The following is a 20,444-nucleotide window of genomic DNA, read 5'->3' on the forward strand; positions in this document are numbered from 1 at the left end:
AATGAAAATAAGAAAGAGTTGATGATCATTACCTCCACCCTTATTTTATGAGCCAGGACCTTCCCAATGTTTCGATGCCAGGATGAAATTTATTTATTTATTTATTTTATATGCTGCCTTAATTTTTTTAAATAAACAATTCAAGGTGGCAAGCAAATCTAATAGCAAAAGCACTTAGACTTATATACTGCTTTATAACCCTCTCTAAGCGGTTTACAAAGTCAGCATATTGCCCCCAACAATTTGGGTTCTCATTTTACCCACCTCAGAAGGATAGAAGGCTGAGTCAACCTTGAGCCTGGTGAGATTTGAACTGCCAAATTGCAGGCAGTTGCCAGACAGCAGAAATAGCCTGCAGTACTGCACTCTAACCACTGTGCCACCGTGGCTCCTAATGCTCCTTCTTCCTCCTATTTTCCCTACAATAACCCTGTGAGGTAGGTTGGGCTGAAAGAGGGTGACTGGCCCAAAGTCATCCAGCTGGCTTTCATTGCTAAGTTGGGACTTGAACTCATAGTCTTCTGGTTTCTAGCCTGGAAGCCTTAATCGCCAGACCAAGCTGGCATTTTGGATATTCAAAGACCTGACCTTGTTTCTGGACTTTCGGGGGGAAAAATGCTGTGCAATAATAAAGATAATTAATTATGGGGAATGGGACAACTTGCCATACCCAACCTGCTGTGGCCAACATGCCATGGCCAACTCACCACAGCCAACTTGCTACAGGACAACTTGCTATGACCAACTTGCCACAGGACAACTCACTATGGGACAATTTAACAATTCTATTTAATTATTTAATGTAAATAAAAAATACTTTAATTTTTGCATTCACATTTCATTCTGTCCCTCCTTTTGCATACTTTCTTTAATAATTCTATTCCACCATTTCTTTGATACTGATGTAACTGCAGTGAGTTCTCCTGTGGCGAGATGGCCATGGTGAGTTGTCCTGCAGAGAGTTGGCCATGCCGAATTGGCCACGGTGAATTGTCATAGACCCTTAATTATGTGCTTCAGGAGTGTAAGGGGCAGGCATTTTTTCAGTCTGTGGAAGGGAATATATTCATTAATAATATTTTGCTCATCTAGGACTATGGGCAAAATATTGTGTCCCATAACATAGTATAGTTACTAGAGAAATATTTTTTTAGGTTCGAGGTCTTAAAGACATAATTTATCTCAGGGGTATCAAAATCACAGCATCACGTTGTCGTCATGTGACTTATCACAACTATTTTCCTCTTAGCTAAAACGGGTAGGCATGGCCAGCGCATGAAGCATCTGCAAGGCTGCAAGTTTGACACCCTTGATTTATCTGGTTTAACTTGCAGCACTCCCTCCCTCTTCTTACTTGTTTTATTTAAAATGGCACAATCAGTGATCAACCATTTTGGTACTGAATTTCTTCAATATTAATGCAACATGCCTGCATCTAAAGCAGTGGCCCCCAATCTTTTGGGAACCAAGGACTGGTTCTGTGGAGGGGTTTTTTCCATGAACTGGGGGGGGGGGGATAATTTTGTAAGCTACCTAGATCCCATGCACGCGCAAATGGGACTTTGCTTGCTTGTGCGGCCTAGTTCCCGGAGGCCTGCAGACCAGCTGTTCTGCAAAGCAGGGGTTGGGGACCCCTGATCTAAAGGATATAAATTGATGAACCCTGCCTAATACCAGCTTCTAGAAAAGATCCCTTTACATATGAAGTTGCTTATTTGAAAGCATATAGAATGACATTCATTGCACCAGAGGCTCCCAAACCTTTTTGGTTCGTAACACTCACAGTGTCTCAATTTTTTTTTCACAGCACCAAGCTGTTTTGTATTAAAATATGTAACCATCCATATAATTATGAAAAATAGTCTCAGCATTGCCTAAGTTGAGAGGTTCATCTTAGTGGCATTTGTAGAGCCAATGTCTTTAAGATTTGTTTAAATATTTAAAAGGTTCAGTAATTTATTTTCTAACATAACACAGCATAGTTTTGATTTTTAATAAGGTGTAACAGATAGCAATAATGCAAACATTTGCCATAGAAAGTATTTTCTTTATATATAAAAAGATTTTACTCACTTTCTTGTCAAATTATCTAAACATGTTTTAATGTAGGTATTGTAATAATTTATTTGATCTTCATAAAAAGCTTTCTTGGAATTGAGTGCATTCAGTGTCTGCTGAAGTTTTACCAACTCTGCTTTTCGATGTTGTCTGTATCTTCTTTGATTTCTGATATCCTAAAAAATAATTTCAGAAGAGGAAAACTCATTTCCTTACTGGATTTTTTTAAAATCTGCAAACAAACCCTACCATAGAAAACTGTAAGAATAAGGTTTTAGGAAAGGGATGATAGGAATCTGAAGGAAAATTGCTATTTATGCTTTTATAGGTAATCCTCAATTTACAACCACAGCTGATCCCAAAATTTCTGTTACTAAACAAGACAGTTGTTAAATGAGTTTTGCTCCACAGTTGTTAAGTGAATCACTGCAGTTGTTAACTTAGAAACATGGTTGTTAAGTGAATCTAATTTCCCCATTGACTTTGCTTGTCAGAAAATCACAAAAAGTGATCACATGTCCTATGGACATTGCAACTGTCATAGGTAGAAGCCAGTTGCCAAGTGTCCAAATTTTGATTACATGATCATGGGGATGCTGCAATGGTCGTAAGTGTCAAAAATGGTCATAAATCGCTTTTTCAGTGCCATTGTAATTTCAAACGGTCACTAAACAACTGGTTGTAAATCAAGGACTACCTATATTGGCAAAGCAGTTGTTCATTTATTTATTTAGGAAATTTATATTGCACTCGCTCACTCACAATGACTTTAGGCGGCTTATAAGCAATAGGAACACAATATAAAAAGTAATCTCCTTATCCAAACGAAGTGCTCATTGTGATGCTACATAATGTTTAATTTCATCTAGAAATAACCAGTATTCAACACTGAGATTCAATATTGGTATTTAGGAAGCAAGTAACTGGGACATTTTGCTATTATGGAGAATGCACTATACTTTCTACATGGTAGTTGCAAAACTATCTTTGTACATTAAAAATAAACACTATGTATGAATCTTTCCAATTCAGGCAACTGAATTAAACATATTGAAGCTGCACTGTTTTTGAAGCATAGTTCAGAGAATAACCCACTAAGAGTCACTGCAGCATGAACTTGTAGTCAAAATAAGTTTATAATAAAATATAAATTATATAATTAAAATTCATGAACAAATATCATATTCAGATATCCAAGCCTGTTATTTCTTTAATTTGTTATTAGGAATATTTCATCAATGCTTATATTTCACTTTACAACATACTATTTTATTCAAAATGTAATAATACTGCTACAACCTTGGCTATTTCATTGATGATTTCTTGATATTTGTTTTCAGATGAAACCAGCCCAGCTTGTTCCAAAGTTCGCAGGTTTCTCTGGATTTTTCTTTTCTTTTGTTCTAATGGTAACTGCCCTTCTTCAAGAATAGATCGACTATGTTTCATTTTCTCTGGTGTTTTAGAATCCAAAATTGCACGTTTCTCTATTATTTTCGCGTGTTCAGTTTCCTAAGAAAAAACAGCAGTTCACATAAGTAAGACTACAGGTATATACTGCATTCATAGGCAGAGAAAGATTACCACCTTATATATAAGCAAGCTTATATGTTCATATCAGAATTAAGAATTTCATGAATACACAAAACCAATACATCTAAGGGGAACATTGGGCAGACATCAAGGAAGATTCAGCAATAGACAGACTTTGTGGTGATGTGGCAGCAGAGAGTTGTAGCATTTTTAGATGGCTGGTTTTATCCATATTATTTCTTAGATTCATATCCTGCCTTTTCATCTGGAGGTCAAGGTGGCTTGCTTCCTCCAGAAGATGAGATCTTTCCTCATTTTATCCTATCTGTGTGCTTGTTGGGCCATGAATGACTAATAAAAAAAATCACCCAGTGAGTTCTTATGCCTGAGGGCAGACTTGAATCCGGAACGCCTAACTTTAGTTCTTAGTTCTTACCTCTACACTGGTTTCCTTACCAGGAATAACCATTTTTAAAAGTGGATTAAAAAACAAGCCTAAGGCAAGAGATATATTTAGTTCTGTTATTACAACACAAATATTTCCTAACAGACAGATATAGCAAGTAAGGAAACCAATATATTGGTTAAGAATTTATTTATGCTCCCCAATCTCTTCAACTTTTCCTTTATAACCATTCTTCTAGATACTTTCTTCTCCTTCTCCAAATATTTTCATATTTGGATAGTACTCCAGCAATACATCTCTGTAAATATTTCTTTAAAGGGCTGAAAGCAACTTGCATATGGACTTTTCTTGATTTTATCCCCACAATAATTACGCTGGGAGGTAATTTGGCTTGACAGAAAATAAGTCATCCAGTGAATTTTTATGGTTAAGTTTCCATTATTAAGAGTCTTCTCAGTCTTTGTCCAAAATCTTAATGACTACAGCATTTTGACATCTATTTTCTTACAGTGGTATTTGTAGATTAGGTAGAGCGATATGTAAACATATTGCTCTACCTAATCTACAAATGTAAACATAAGTACTGTGATGCAGCTCCTGACATTTTCTCAGAATGTTTTTGATCTTTCTATCCAATCTCATATTTTTTTAAAAAAATTTGATTTATATGCCGTCCTTCTCCGGAGACTCAGGGCGGCTTACAATGTGTTAAGCAATAGCCTTCATACGTTTGTATATTTATACAAAGTCAGCTTATTGCCCCCACAAACTGGGTCCTCAATTTACCTACCTTAGAAAGGATGGAAGGCTGAGTCAACCTTGAGCCTGGTGAGATTCGAACTTACAGTAATTGCAGACAGCTGGTGTTAATCACATACTATCAGTCTGCTGAGCCACCAGGCTCAGATATACCATGTTGAAGGAGAAACCTCTCACTGGGAGAAACAAATAATGGCATCCCAATTTTCTGAGATCAGGGAGAGTCTAGCCAGCATGGTCTGAAACTGTGCTGACTGGGTTCTGTAGTTCACCATGTCTAGAAGTCATCAGGTTAGGGAAGGATAAGCCATTGGGTCTAGGGAATCATCCTGCCCTAATCACATTATCCTAGCTTCTAAACGAAGGAAGAAGAAAGACTCAAGAGTACTAATCTACATTATTGGAAATAGAGCAGAATAAACACATAACATACTTGTTATGCAATTATTCTCCAGAATAGAGATGGCTACTTTACTTTAACAATATATTTGCTTATTTGTGTTTCACAATATTATTTCGGAATTGAAAAGTTCAGATTCATACAAAATGGGACGGTTACCTGAAGTTCAGAAGCTGGCACTTCCAGAATTTTTGCAAGTGATTCCCCAGGTTGAGCTTGTATTACATCCATAATTAGCCTTTTTGTTCTTAATGAAACAATCAGAAAAATTGTGATGAATTAAAGACTGTTACATTATTATATATATATATATACATTATTTTATATATAGATATTATATATCTATATAATATATATATATATATATATATATATATATATATATATATATATATATATATATATATATACACACATACACATTATTTTATATATAGATATCTATTCAGAAATAATTCTCACTATATCAATAGTCTTCCCATATAAGTACGGATCCTCCCTGAGGAGTACTATATAAGACCTAGTGGGATAGCCCACTAACATTAATGAAAAATATGAATATATAATCAAAAGAGGAGGTATAGGTATGAGGGAATGCAACCTATCCAGGCAAAGAATTACTAAATGAAATCTAGAAGCGACGGCAAGCACTTTTAACACTGATGAATTTTCAGACTACCATAAGCCAATCTATTCTTGTTTAATAGTGGCTTTGTGTTGATTGATTTCTGTAGCATGCTCTCTGGAAATGTATGTATGAGCCTTTGAATCAACATTGACTCCTGGAACTGCCTGGACAACTCCCTGGGTTATGACTCAGTTAATAACTGTCTTGTTTAGCAATGAAAATGTTTGGCTCAATTGTAATTATAAGTCGAGGACTATCTGTATTGCTTTTTCCTTCAGTTGTTTATGAACTGCACTTGACATGCATTTTAAGAATGGCATACTTTGTTCACTATTGTTTTAATGAAAGGTATCATATTGAAATACCTTAGATTAAGAATAAGGGTATAATTCTGTCTCTTATACATGTTATATCTTGCAAATAACTTTGGAGTGAAATGGTAAAATAATATTCGTTCTTAAAGTAATTTTAACTAAAAGTTTTATAAAGAGCATAAGAACCAACACAAACTTAACAAAAATAGCAAAGAAAAAAGGAAAGAAAGAAAGAAAGAAAGAAAGAAATAGAATCTTGTGATTCTCTACTAAGAACTAAATAGCATCAGTAGAAGTTAATTTTCATCATATTCCCACAGAATGTCTCTGTTCTTTTTTAAAAAGGGTACTTTAAATATTTCTAATTATACACATCCAAGGCAGATGTTTCCTCTAGTTTCCTGAAAGTCTAATCTATGTCCTGCTGCGCAGTGTCTTTTTCATGTAATCTTATCATGAAACCACTTCAGTGTTCTTTCTATGAACTTTTCAATAGCATTTTAATTTAGAGACACAGCCAAATACCATCATACAAATTCAACATTGCACTTAATAACATGACAGGAATTAAGGAAATTTCTAAGTACGTATCACTGTGCATTTGTGTTTTTAAGAATGATTATAAAACTCAGTATTAAACCTACTACCTATTGGACTTAAATAACATTTTCCTATACATACAGACACATACAGTATATTTGTTACTGTCTAATACTTATCATATAGTCAAAGTCTACATAAAGATTTTCAGTCGCTAAAGATTATTAGTAATTACTATGATTCATTGACAAAAGCCTTTTCAATACCACATATTTTAAAAGCATACTTTATCATTAGGCCCTTAATGTCTTGTTCTTCCCCTTCCCGTAAATCATATTTCCTGGTCAGTGAAAGAGAAATTTCTGTTTTAACAAGTTGATTTAAAGTATTTTCCTTGTTAGGATCATTGGGATCAATAGCTCCTTCCCCTGCAGAGAAAAAAAAAAGTTAGTGCTTCCAACTTTTTGCTTATGAATTTTTTAAAAAAAAATGCAAAGTCAGAACAAAAACAGAGGAAGACAACACTACACAAATAATGCATACTTTAAAAAACTTTTCAATGATAGCAAAAATTCAGGAAGATTTTGTGTATGAACTATACAAAGTATATTTTCTAGTTCAATTACTTAAACATGTTATTCTACTGTGGATAGTTATGGCAATAAAAGAGATAAGAAATTTATAAACAGCTCTGACTGTATGCTACATGCCATTCTGATTAAAATAAGTCATTCTGTGGATTGCTTTTATTAAAGATTTGTCTAGCATACACACAAGAATCTGGAGTTTCCCTGACAGTTCTCATATATATGATTTGATATTGGAGATCTGTGAAAAAATACAATTTTTATTTTTATTATCTTAAGAATCTCAATCTGCAAAGACATTTAATAGCTTGCAAAAATGCACCTATGCTTTTTCTAATAATCAGTTCTGGCATTAACATTTGAATTTCATATTCACATAGGCATGTACACATATGTAGCTTACTTACTTTTCTGCTGGCAAAACACCAGATTTTTAAAAAATGAACCTAAAATCATATGCTGATAGAAAGGACGATGAACCTACTGATTATACTGAATCACATGGGACTCTGTATTGCAAGTTCTAATAGGAGGGGGAGGGAGGGAGGGAGGGAGAGAGAGAGAGAGAGAGAGAGAGAAAATGCTGGAAGAAGTTAAAATGTGTCTTCCAAATCATTACTTCTTAAAATTAATGTTAAGGAATAAGAATGTTGAGTCACAAGTCTGCAGAGCGTATCTTTTTATCAGCTACTTTCCTAGCAGACATCTGCAGATATAGAGGAGAAATGTCTTGTTATGCTGCTAATCAGGCTCCCAGACCTAACCTTAAGTAGAAAGTGGACCACCTCACAATCTGCTCTTTATTCATTTTGAACTTGATTTCATCAAATATACCCTTTTCATGGCCATTTATTCACTTGGGCAATACCTTCGTTATACTGTTAAGAAAATATATGCATTCAGTCCACTTTGATGTGGTAATTCTCTGATTGAGACCATATTATTTTTGTCGAGAACTCTATGCAATGTTTTCGTGTGTGTTTGTGTGTGTAGTTATGCAACTTCCATTGTAAAGGAAGGAAATAAATTTTCAAACAAACAAAAATCCTGAGAACTTGCATTAACTCACAAAACTATTGCTCTAGTTTAACAGATATTGTTTTAAATCTATGCACAAGTTATATCCAATCTTTTAGCTGCCTTTTTGTGGTTTTTGTTGTATTTTCTTACCAAGAAAAGTCTCTACATCTGGAACTTTCCCCAACCCTTCTAACAGTTCATTTAAGACATCATTTTGGTCTGGAGCAATGGCATCCTGATGTTCTAACAATAGCTGTAAATGAGATTATACTTGTTAAAACTACTGGAACAAACCTGATGTTTCCCTATACTAATAAATATTTAAATACATAACAGAACCAGAATGATATTAATATAAATGGAAATAATCACAAAACCAAAAGGGATAATAAAAAAGCATTTCAGGAGACATGGTAGAGGTACATGCAATATGTATTCATACAGAAAAATGCAAAACTCATATTCATATGGAAGAAATTATTTCACATGAACAGGAAATAAATCATCCTGAAATGTCTCTTCAATGCCATTTTAGGAATCAAATAACAGGAAAATTTATGTACAAGAAAAAAGATACAGTCCTAAAATAAGATTCTTAATTTTTGGAATTGTAATTTATTTCACTGATTTGTTATTCAAAACTGCTATTGTATATGCAAAAGTATGTTCTTCATCTGAAAATAATATAGAATTTTTTAAATTAATACTGTTCTTCACTTTCATATTAATTGGATTTGGTTAATACAGAATTGTCACAATCCTAAAGACATTTGGCACAAAAATCACATAAATTATTAGTCAATGAAACCAACATCAAATGTTTGATTTGAAGAATTCACTGAGAGAGGATTCTATTTAATGGTTTCTAATTCTCTTTATTAAAAAACTCTATTGCTCCTACAAAATACCTCATTTCACAGTTGAGAATTTTAATAGATTTTGGATGGCATCTGCTGGCAGAAGAAACTATGTGCCAATAAACTGTGAGAGGGCAATTTTTTTATTGTCCCCAGAACTGAGGAGCCCCATAGAAAAAATACAAAATAGGAGGAAGTGGGAAATTATTCTCTTCCTCTCTTCAGTAGAGGATTATTTTGTTCAATATGATTTGCAACATTTCAGCCTTGCTATTATGGGAATGTTTTGGCTTGTTTTTCACAATACTGTCTTTAAAAATCATTGTTCTTGTAAAAAAACAAAATGTTCTCTGGAGTTCTGTAAAGTTCCAAATGTATTCCTGCAAAAACATCATGTATTTCAGTTTCAGGAAACTAATCAACATGATTTAAAACTCAGGAATATTTTTTTAAAAAAAGGTTAAAGGGTCAAAAAGCAGTTAAAATTTATGCTTTTTAAATATTTAAGCAATAATCTCAATCAAATGTTTTTAGAAAAGTGTGCTGCATTAACTTTTCAATCATGCTTTTCCTACAGTCAGCAAATATTAACTCTATCAGAGGAACTATATCTACAACCGTAAATAATTATTAGAGTTGCAGCTATGTTTCTTCAACTGTCCAAATTATCAACCTTGAAAGAAATGTTAATTTATAAGTATAAACAGAATGACCATCCAAATTGATTTCATCTAATTAGCTTGCCTACAATCAGTAATTTTACTTGCGGTGTAAGAAATAAGGAAGATTACAATAATAAATAACTTCCATTAAATAATCACCATTATTTAACATTTCTCAAATTGTTATTTAAGCACGGCCATACTCTGAATATCATACCATTATAATTTTACAAAATCTAGTCCTAACCTTAAATTATCTGCCATGTATTAAGCTCAGAAGATCAAATCTGAATAATTCTAATCTTTCAGGAGGTTATTAAATTATATCACATTTTTATGTTGCAAACAGGAAAAACTAAGAGAACTAGAAATATTTTATAGAGGAGTAAAAGGGAGATCTAAAATTAGATTTTAGATGTTTCATTGCACCACTGCACTTCCAGTTTTCTCCTACTTGGGTTATTCATTATATTTTTCTTGGAATATTTAAATAAGGCATGGTTACAATGGTTATGTATGGAACCCAATTATCCTTTGCGTTCTTTTTAAAGATTTATTTATACATATGTAACAGGTCTTGTTTAAAACTAACATTCTGAAAAAGTATTAAAAAAGAGATTAAAAGTCTGCTATCCAACTGTAATTCCTTTCCAATCTGTATGAAATGGATTATACAAAAATGTAAAAATATAAACAGGTGTCTTGTTCAAAATACAAAATTTACTAAGAATTCCTGCCCTTTCTCCCAACAATTGTTATATGCAGTGATTGTCTTTAACACTAAAAAACAGAAAGTAACACAATTCACCTTCTCTTTGAAAATCTATTGAATACTCTTGAACATTTCCTAACTTACAGAACTCTACAGAAATGATTTCTTATTAATGTCTCCAAGTATTTGTTCAAATCTTCATGTTATCACAGGAATCTAATTCCATTAGGAAGAAAATATTTGGTCTCTATTATTAAATTATACATTTTACATTTCAGCTCCACAGTGCCCAAACTTACAACTTTATTTTGTATGCACTTACTGAATGTGTGTTGATAATTTCTTCAATAGATATATATATTACTGGCTTACTAAGTGTCACCATATCAGAATATTCATCAATATTGAATTTTTCTTCAGGTTCAGGAACCTCACATGCTGCTTGAAAAAAATTCCTAAGGTGGGAAAAGAATAGAATTTCAGAATACTACATAGGATACACAGGATAGGATAAGACGATTTTCTAACGCTATACGGAGAAAAAGCACTTTAAAATACATCTTCTTCTTAGCGTTAACTTAAAGAGTCAATAGTAGTTTAATTAACTGCATCTATTTTCAGGCTTGTGGAAAAGCCAGAAAAAAGATGGGCTGCTTCAATGAATAGCAGAGGTGTGCTGTGCTCATGCAAGGCCTGAATCACACCTGAGAAAATTCTGATACAAGCTCAGCCTTAACAAGAATGCAGAATCTGAATGTTGAATGTTAAGAAAATGAAATGTTATCAAAAGAAATGAAGATAAAACCATCAAGTTTACAAAAATATATAAAGTGAGCGATGTGTAGAAGAGATCCTTTCAACTCATGCTTTATAGTACATTAGATGGGTACAAACCTGAATTTCTCATATGTTTCGGAGAGATAACTATTCATTGACGAGAGATGAGCATTTTCCCCTTCAAAGAGATTATTTGATGCAGCATGTTGAAGGACTTTGGCTACACAACCTAAATTTCTCCTCTGATCAGAATGTATCTGCCCTCCAGCTGTCATGTCAATGATGTCAAAACCATCAGGTGCAACAATAGCTGGATTCATGAACCGATAGTACAGGAGATTTCCAACAATCTATTGGGGAAAGTCACTTTTAGACACCTCTACTTGGCATATTTATTCATAAATTTAACCCTATTTCTTAAACAATTGGTTATATACTACAAGCTTGAGACGGAAAATCAGGAATAAAATCCAATATGTTTGGATCAAACCTATGATACGCATCACTACATCACTTATCTGAAGATATAACCGATACCTATGTTTAGTATAATGCTTAGTCTGAGTTATTATAATACTTATAATAGTATGATACTTTATCATGCTACTTAGAGAAAATAAACATTCTCAACATTCTCAGCTATTATTTATAGGTATTTATGTAAGAATTAAGATGTACGTAAATAAGAAAATATGCTCTTTTCCTTCCAATAATTACATGCAAGAAGGGAGTCTTATAAACATTTTATAAACATTTTGTGTATAAGACATTGCATGTGAATGGATAGGAGGTGCTAATGGATGCAAATAACCTGCTGAAAATCATAGATCCTTTGAACATCAGTCGCATGAGAAGAACCATTTGGTGAATTTTAACTCTTTTTATAATGCCAAAAGTATTTGTCTGTCTTTTTTCTTTTCCCCTTAATTTATCCCACTTCCTTCTCCTTTTTTGCATCCAGTTCCCTTCCTTTCTTGGTACAGCTATTTATTCCTTTTCCTCTTTTGTTAATCCTTTTGTTTCTTTCCTTCTCAAATTCTGGCAGATATATCTACACACGTACACACATGCTTATCTACCACTCAAACATTTATGGGGGACGAATCTTCAGGATTGGCTGCAGCTGGAGATGGCAATGAAGACTGATAAGATGAAAAACTAGGCTTGAGGTTTTTTTCTGTCTTTATGCTGGGATAAGCAGAGGAGACTCTTTTAAATTCAATGTCATCTTCCTTTTCAATAAAAAACTGTTTCATAATGATAAAGAAGTACTTTAAATAGATGCACTGATTGTTGCGTTTTGTCAAAACAGTCACATGTAAATAAAATACTTCCCCCCAAATTAATGGAGGTGTGGTCAGTCTTTCTGATTTTATGTAAAAGCCTTGCCTATCCAAACTGTTATAAAAATGGACTGTAAAAGTTTAGTAATTAATACACTTGGTTACTTTCATCCCCCCCCCCATTTCATACTAAAAAATAAGATAGCTTTCTTTGGCAGAGCAGTCTAACAGTATGCCGGGGGGTGGGAGAGCAGGGAGGTGTCTAAGTTAAAACATCCCATTCAATTTTTCTCTTTCTCTTTTCTTCCCTTCTCCATTGCCTTAAATGACCATATGCTGAGTATAGTAAGTTTTGGAAAAAAACAACTTGACACCAAGAAATATCTTCACTATGATAAAAAAATTTCGAGCTGAAATGAACTTTTTAATCTCTTTAATCATGCAACATTAGAGACTGCCTAAAGAAGAGAGCAAGAGCCAGTTTGATGTAGTGATTAAAGCATCAGACTAGAAACTGGAGATTGAGAGGCAAACCCCTTCCCAAAAAAAACCTTGCCAAGAAAACTGCAGGGACTAGTCCAGTGATGGCTAACCTTTTGCTGTCGTGTGCCAAAAATGGGGGGAGTGCAGGGGGTTGTGCGCGAACGTGCCCACACACACAATTCAAAGCCCCCGCACATGCGTGTGTGACCCCCACACACACTGCCCCCGCTTTTGGCACGCGATGGCACGGTGGGCCTGGTAGGCCTGTTTTTCACCCTCCCCAGGCTCCAGAGGCTTTCTAGGAGCCTGGGAAGGGCAAAAATGGCTTTCCCCATCCACCCAGAGGGCCTCCAGAGGCCAGAAACAGCCCGTTTCCTGACTTCCAATGGGCCCGGAAGGCCCGAAAATCAGTTGGCCGGCGTGCACATGCATACTGGAGCTGAGCTAGGGCAACGCTCACATGCCCACAGATATGGCTCTGCATGCCACCTGTGGCACACATGCCATAGGTTCACCATCATGGGACTAGACAATACTGACTCAAAGGCACCAAAGACAAAAACCAAACAAAGAGTTATTGAAGCAACAAAAACCCCACTTGAATGATCAGAGAACTAAGACTGGATCTTGAGTCATATGGAGAGCTAGAGTTGCATTCAAGTTATCCTCCCTCCAGAACTCATAGAAACTATAAAGCTAGGGGAACTGCAAGTTCAACCCTCTTCTCTTTTTGAATCCTTCATACATTCAGGCAAATGGCTCTTATTGTGAAGCAGGTATTTTGCATGGCCTATTGCTTCAGCTTTCTAGCCTGGATAACATATCACACTGCCACTTTATACAAGCATTTTCAAACCAAAACAAATGCAAGAAATTAATTTGTTCCAACATTACTGTAATTAGAGTAATAAATTGTTTTTAAAGATTTATAGCTAAACAAAGTTAAAAATATGGCTTTTATTTAAAGACTACTAAATCCTGCACCAAATCTCCCTTTATTTACAACTGATAAAAATTGGCAGGCATTTCCTGCCGTTTTGAGGGAGGACACACATATTTCCGGTATTGTAGGCCTAAAACAGTTTTAATCTTGTTTGAAAAAAAGAATAAATACCCTAACGTAGAAAATTGTAATTATTAGTTGTAACTGATTACATTACTTATATTCTGTGATCTAGGAAATATACTTTACTAAAGCACCTAATATGCAATACTGTATATAAATAAAAACGTAATTAATTTTAAAAACACTCCATTCACATGAACTATATTGACCCCCATATTGTATTATCAAAAAAGATTAAGTATCACTGATCTTTATCTAAGAAATCAGTTTTCAGATAGAAATATCATATTATATTTTTGTCCTGGTTCTCCTAAGTTATACTGTACCCAATGCAAATTAATACATAAATTCCCTCTCATATATTTAGAAAGTACAATGAAGCTGTTGAATCACCCTCGCAAATCTACCTTTAACAGCTCATCTTCTGTTGCATCTGGGAATTTCTCATGAAGTGAGTTCTTCAGAACTTTGGCTATATATCTCATTCCATAACTACATGCAAAAACAGATGAAAAAGGAAACAAGTGGAAACTTGGGATGAAAAACAATATATTTAAGTCAACCAAAAAAGAAAAAGAAAACATTGCATTTAAATATTTTAGAAATAAACAAAATAGGATGACATATCCAAAAAGTAAAAAAGAAAATACATTATGAATGTTTTTTTCCGAATCTAAAGAATGGGATTGGTAAGAGAGATGTAAATACTTCCCTCTGCTGGTAAAATATCATTATAAATTAAAGCAAGTAAAGAATTACAAAATAAGTTTGCCTTTTATTTAAGAGTTCCACCAACATTCTCAGAGGTTCCTGCACTTACGGCATTAAGTTCAGAGATGAGAATATGGAGGCAAGGACTTTATCGGTTACTGCTCTAAGACTCTGAATTGAGGATTCTAGTCGATTCATTACTTCAGGGTGTGCCAAGGCTTGTTCTGTTGTTACATCATAGGGTAATTTGCTACAAAAAGAGAGAAGAAAATGATAATCTACAGAGCACAGAAGAATTAATATTTTATTGGACATTTTAAAAAATTACAGTTACTGAATTTTCTGGATTGGTTATAATTATTTGCATCATAGCTTATTTTAATAATACTAAAGTGTTTTCTGTGAACTTATTGAGACATCTCCAATAATTTTAGATTTTTTAATGCATTTGATTCCACCACCAACCCAATTTTCTTTGACTACATCTTTTTCAATGCAATTTGTCTTCCATCATTTTTAATGGCAGCAGCCCAATATACCAAAGTGTACAAGGTAAATCCAAAACACTGAAATAACCTATTTTTTGGCTGATTATCACTAAATGTAAACTGCCAATACTTCTGATTATTCAAAACACTGACCTATACTTCAAATGGGATTTTTCCATGTTTATAACTATTTTGATAGGAAAATAACAATTTAAATGGAAACACATTCTCACATCACCCTGAATTTCAAGATACATATGCACATATATGCAAAACATTTTAAGAAATTATCTTATGTAATCTTTTTAATGAGGCCCAAAATTGTAATGAACCTTCCAGGAAACATAGCACAGTATGGGTACACTCAGGAAGAGGTTTTTTCAAAAAAAAAAATATCTGAGAAAAAAAGAAATATTGAGACCCCAAAGTATTCTAAAACAGAATGACTAAATATTATTTATGCAATAAAGGGCACAATTGGGATGAATCTAAAGTTTATAATAAGACCTGTAATTCATTTTTATAGAATGAGTAGCAAGCATATCATCCTTGTAATAGCTGTGAATCAGTCTACTCAGATATATTTCATTTTTATGTATCAAACCAACAATGCCTTTTGAAATGAAATTACTGTATTTTTAAAGTCTCTCTTTTGGGGCAGAAGGGCCTCATTCAGCAGAAATACAGAAGATTTCAAGGACTTCAAGCCTCGGTGGTGCAGTGGTTAGAGTGCAGCACTGCAGGCTACTTCTGCTGATCACTGGCTGCCAGCAGTTTGGCAGATTGAATCTCAAGGTTGACTCAGCCTTGCATCCTTCCGAGGTGGGTAAAATGAGGACCCAGATTGTTGGGGGCAATATTCTGACTCTGTAAACCACTTAGAGAGGGCTGTAAAGCACTATGAAGTGATATATAAGTCTAAGTGCTATTGCTATAGCAAAGATGAAGTTTCACATTTGGAAATAATATTAAATACATAATGTATGTAAAAGTATTGCTGTCTTTAAGCATTTCATTTAGAAAACAAGAGTTTTTCAAATGTCCAAAGATTTTGTACTCCATTGTTTTAGTGATCTAGTTTACTTAACTTCATCCTATAGAAGTTCTATCTGTGTAGTCATGCTTTCACTATTTGAAAGCATATAATAAATCCATCAAATCAAAGATTACTTTTCTACTTGCATAGATTGCATGGCCATTATGTTTCTGAATGTGTTGCATGATTGTCATTTACCCCATTTTTTGAGATTAAATAAATACAATCTATTTTAAATCATCACATTAATTTAATTAAATCATCACATTCATTATTTTTTCAGGGCCTAAAAAAAACTAAAGTTGTAAAACCCCAAATAGACTTCCTAACCATTTACTGCAGAGAAGTGAAATATCTTCAAAAGAAAATACAAGAAAGTTCAGTTGCCTCCTGAAAAAAGCACCTTTGGGACAACCACGACCTGGATGACTGAGAATCTCTACAGACGTTTAGCTATACAATTTGGGATGAACACCCTTTGAATGGGAGTAGGAATGGATTTCCAGAGAAAAATTGCAGACTACAAGAACCAGGAGCACCACTCAGGTGATCCTGAGAACACAGATAAACCTCCAAGTGGTTCAACAACCCCCAAAAAGGATGCAGATTACCAGCTGTCTGCAAGGAATATAAATCCTTCCATTCCCCACTATCCTGTCAGAGCTGAAGAAGCTTCATGGATGAGAACCGAAACCTCTTCAAAAGAAAAAAAAAAGAAAGTCCAGTTGCCTCTTGTTTTGTTTTGTTTTATGTTTTATTTGATTTGTATACCGCCCTACTCCCGAAGGACTCAGGGTGGTGAACAGCCAAACAATAAAATAACATAGATACAAAAAATTTAAAAAACCAGATAAAATCAAATTAAATCATTTTGGCCCAGACAAATTTAAAACACCCCAATAATTTAAAAACAGATTAAAATTTACATGTTTAAAAAGGGAAGAGATTAGGCCAAGCCCGCCTGATGGAATAAAAAGGTCTTCACAGCGCGGCGGAAGGTGCGCAGATCCGGGATCCTCCGTATCTCTGGGGGGAGCTCATTCCAGATGGTAGGTGCCCCCACAGAGAAGGCTCTCCCCCTAGGGGTCGCCAGCCGACATTGTTTGGCTGACGGCACCCGGAGGAGTCCCTCTCTATGAGAGCGTACTGGCCGGTGGGAAGCTATTGGTGGTAGTAGGCGGTCCCGTAGATAACCAGGTCCTAAGCCATGGAGCGCTTTAAAGGTGGTAACCAAAACCTTGAAGCGCACCCGGAAGACCACCGGGAGCCAGTGCAGCTCGCGCAGGAGAGGTGTCACATGGGAGCGCCATGTCGCTCCCATTACCACCCGCGCGGCCGCACTCTGCGCCAGTTGGAGCCTCCGGGTGCTTGAAAAAGCACCTTTGGACTTTTATGACCTTACATGACCTGGATGACTGAGAATCTCTACAGACATTTACTGCAGTGTTTCTCAACTTCGGCAGCTTGAAGATGGGTGGACTTCAACTCCCAGCCTAGCTGGCGGGGGAATTCTGGGAGCTGAAGTCCACCCATCTTCAAGCTTCTGAGGTTGAGAAACACTGATTTACTATGTTTTAATATAATCTTCCCCATTCTAGGGTTCTTCAAATATATTGGAATTCAGTTCACATAATTTCAGTTGTTGAGTAACCAATATTTTTTTTAATTTGCTGTTTGTCATCTATTCTGTCATAATCCTTCTCTTTCATCCCAAATTTTGCAACAGCACCTACAGATACTGAAAAATCAAAATCAGTTTTATTCATTTGTGGCATACTGACCTCGCCTCTCCAGTTTGCATTTCCAGCTGGTTTACCCATGCTTTGTACACTTCCACAGGACTTGTATTGATGACTAGGGATTTGTCATCCATTATGTCCTTTACCACTGATGACAACAACTGTCGCAATGTATTCTGCCCTCGTGCACCTCGATTGAAGCTAACCACCATCTTTATGACAGTAGGATTTCCTGTGACAATATCCTGAATCTGATCTACTTTAGAACTGCAGTAAAGAAAATTAGCAACATTTATATTTTGACTTCAGACATCAAAACTATATTTTTGCTATTGTAGTGAGTTTTTTTTTTCATGAATCACATTTTTTGTAAAACTATTCTATTTAATGCAAGAATTAGCTGAAGGAACATTTTGAAATATAAATGTAGATCTACTCAATTAACCCACATCATTTCCGCTGAAGTTTACAGCCTGATCCTTAAAACTGCTTTAGTGTGATGAAAGCATCCTATGTTGAGCAACGAGAAACAACTTCCTACTTTCCCATTATATGAAAAACCCATTATATTCCCTACACAAGTTTAAAGGAAATGTAAGTTTAATGCATAGTTTTTCCTCTATTGTGCCTACTCAAACAAATATTAAAAAGTGAAGGAAACCAATATGCATACTTTATTTCTTCTTCTAGAGCAGTTTTAAACAACTTCAGAAGTAAGTATTCTTCTCGTTGATTAGAAGCATAATTGTATAGTGTGAAGATAACTGTATCCATAAATTTAGTGGATTTGTTCTGGGGCATCTGGAAGATGAGCTTTGCCAAATAAGTTGGATTAGTCTGTGTAAAGAATATTAGAGTTAATAGAATGAAATATCCACATGTGTTTTTCAATGATTGAAAATTATCTTTTAAAAATGCTACCATTAGACTAGAAATCAAAATTATCATAATTGCACTATTGACATAAAATATATTGTGTTAAACTAATGCAGTACTCTAGCAATCTTTTCACTTTGTGTTAGTTCTCAACATACAACCATTTCTCTTATAACCATTATACCTTATAATCAGGGGATTACGAGGTTTGTTCAAATTGATTTGAATTGGTTTGGCTTCAAAAACTGTTACTGCCACAGCCAATAAAAGGACATCTATGATCGTCTGCATTGTAAGTCCTCAGTCACTGATTACTTACCTGAAGAAGGTAAAACAAGTGTTGATAGGCTTCCAGTTTTTTCCTCCTCTCTTTGCTCAAGCCTTTGATGCCTTGCTTTTCCCCAGTTACCATCTCTTGCAGCTGGTTTTTGCTTTTTTTGTTCAGCTTCTTGCTATGTGACACAACATCCTGAAAAATGAAAGCCATGCCAACACTTCAAATCTGATATTTGGTAGATATTAAAGTTTGCTATTACAGTCAAATTCATTTCAGTTTAGCATTTTGAGAAAAATTTGTAGTATGGCTATGAGTACCTAATCTATTACAAAAATAAAACCACTATGACAAAAATATATCCATCCCTGAAAAAGAAGAGATTTAGTGCTTAGAGAATGGCTTGACTCTAATCCCCAGCAACAGAAATACAATTTATTATGAGAGATTGTTTAAATAAAATCTGGCAATTGAGAAGAGGAAGAGATAGAATAACTCTTGGGTTTCTAAACTTGAAGCTTGCTGAGCCCATTTGTAATGTTAACATATCTTGTCAGTGCAAGAAGGTACAAGTAACCAATTTAACAAAATGTTATTGTCCCTTACCAGTACTTTGCCTTTTTTGCCCCTGACAGGTTAGCATTATTTAAGAAAATTTATAAGACACATTTGAGGCCTTATGAATAAGCATGGATGGTGGAAGATGCTTCTCTTCAGCATGCCAACTCCCAACCCCTCCCAACAATATTTTCAATTAGAAAATAATGTTAAAAATGTAAAACCTCATGGCAGCAAATCTGGCAAAAACTAAGACAGGTATTCTCAGACAGCCTGGTGAAACTGAATGTCTATTAAATTCAAATGGATGTAAATTGATGTAATTTACATAACTTGCATTAATTATGTAATCAGGGCAGATATGTAATTTAAGAAATTATGTCAACCATGTCAATTTATATTTCTGTCATTACACTAATAATGTAATTGATACAACTAAATTATGTCAGTTATCTGGATTGTTTCAGAAATTGACTGCAAAGTTAAAACTGACTATTTGGAGTGAAGTCCAGACCAAAATTTTGTCTGTTGCATCTGAAGTCCACTTATAGATGCATACAATAAGGTTTAATGGATAAATATTCTAGATACTTATTTAAGATCAAATAACATCTCTGTCTTTGTGATTGATCAAGAAGAATTGCTGATCAATTGTTGGTCCTGCATTTTTAACAAAA

General features: G+C 34.6%; 1 protein-coding gene across 6 annotated transcripts in view; it reads right to left on the reverse strand.

Moving 5' to 3' along the window:
• IQGAP2 (IQ motif containing GTPase activating protein 2) overlaps positions 1 to 20,444 on the reverse strand; it is a 127,978-nt gene that overhangs the window by 2,079 nt on the left and 105,455 nt on the right. For all 6 annotated transcript variants that reach the window (XM_034441098.2, XM_034441095.2, XM_087885771.1 and 3 more), the window contains 12 exons: positions 19,255 to 19,404; positions 18,733 to 18,896; positions 18,102 to 18,326; positions 14,906 to 15,046; positions 14,493 to 14,577; positions 11,371 to 11,603; positions 10,799 to 10,931; positions 8,396 to 8,498; positions 6,925 to 7,066; positions 5,316 to 5,403; positions 3,358 to 3,570; positions 2,074 to 2,234 (listed from right to left, as the gene is read on the reverse strand). In XM_034441098.2, the coding sequence (XP_034296989.2) occupies positions 2,074 to 2,234; positions 3,358 to 3,570; positions 5,316 to 5,403; positions 6,925 to 7,066; positions 8,396 to 8,498; positions 10,799 to 10,931; positions 11,371 to 11,603; positions 14,493 to 14,577; positions 14,906 to 15,046; positions 18,102 to 18,326; positions 18,733 to 18,896; positions 19,255 to 19,404 (1,838 nt within the window). The remainder of the gene's footprint in view (positions 1 to 2,073; positions 2,235 to 3,357; positions 3,571 to 5,315; positions 5,404 to 6,924; positions 7,067 to 8,395; positions 8,499 to 10,798; positions 10,932 to 11,370; positions 11,604 to 14,492; positions 14,578 to 14,905; positions 15,047 to 18,101; positions 18,327 to 18,732; positions 18,897 to 19,254; positions 19,405 to 20,444) is intronic.

Source organism: Pantherophis guttatus, chromosome 2 (assembly GCF_059756535.1).
Source record: "Pantherophis guttatus breed Tessera chromosome 2, ASM5975653v1, whole genome shotgun sequence".
Classification (NCBI taxonomy): domain Eukaryota; kingdom Metazoa; phylum Chordata; class Lepidosauria; order Squamata; family Colubridae; genus Pantherophis; species Pantherophis guttatus.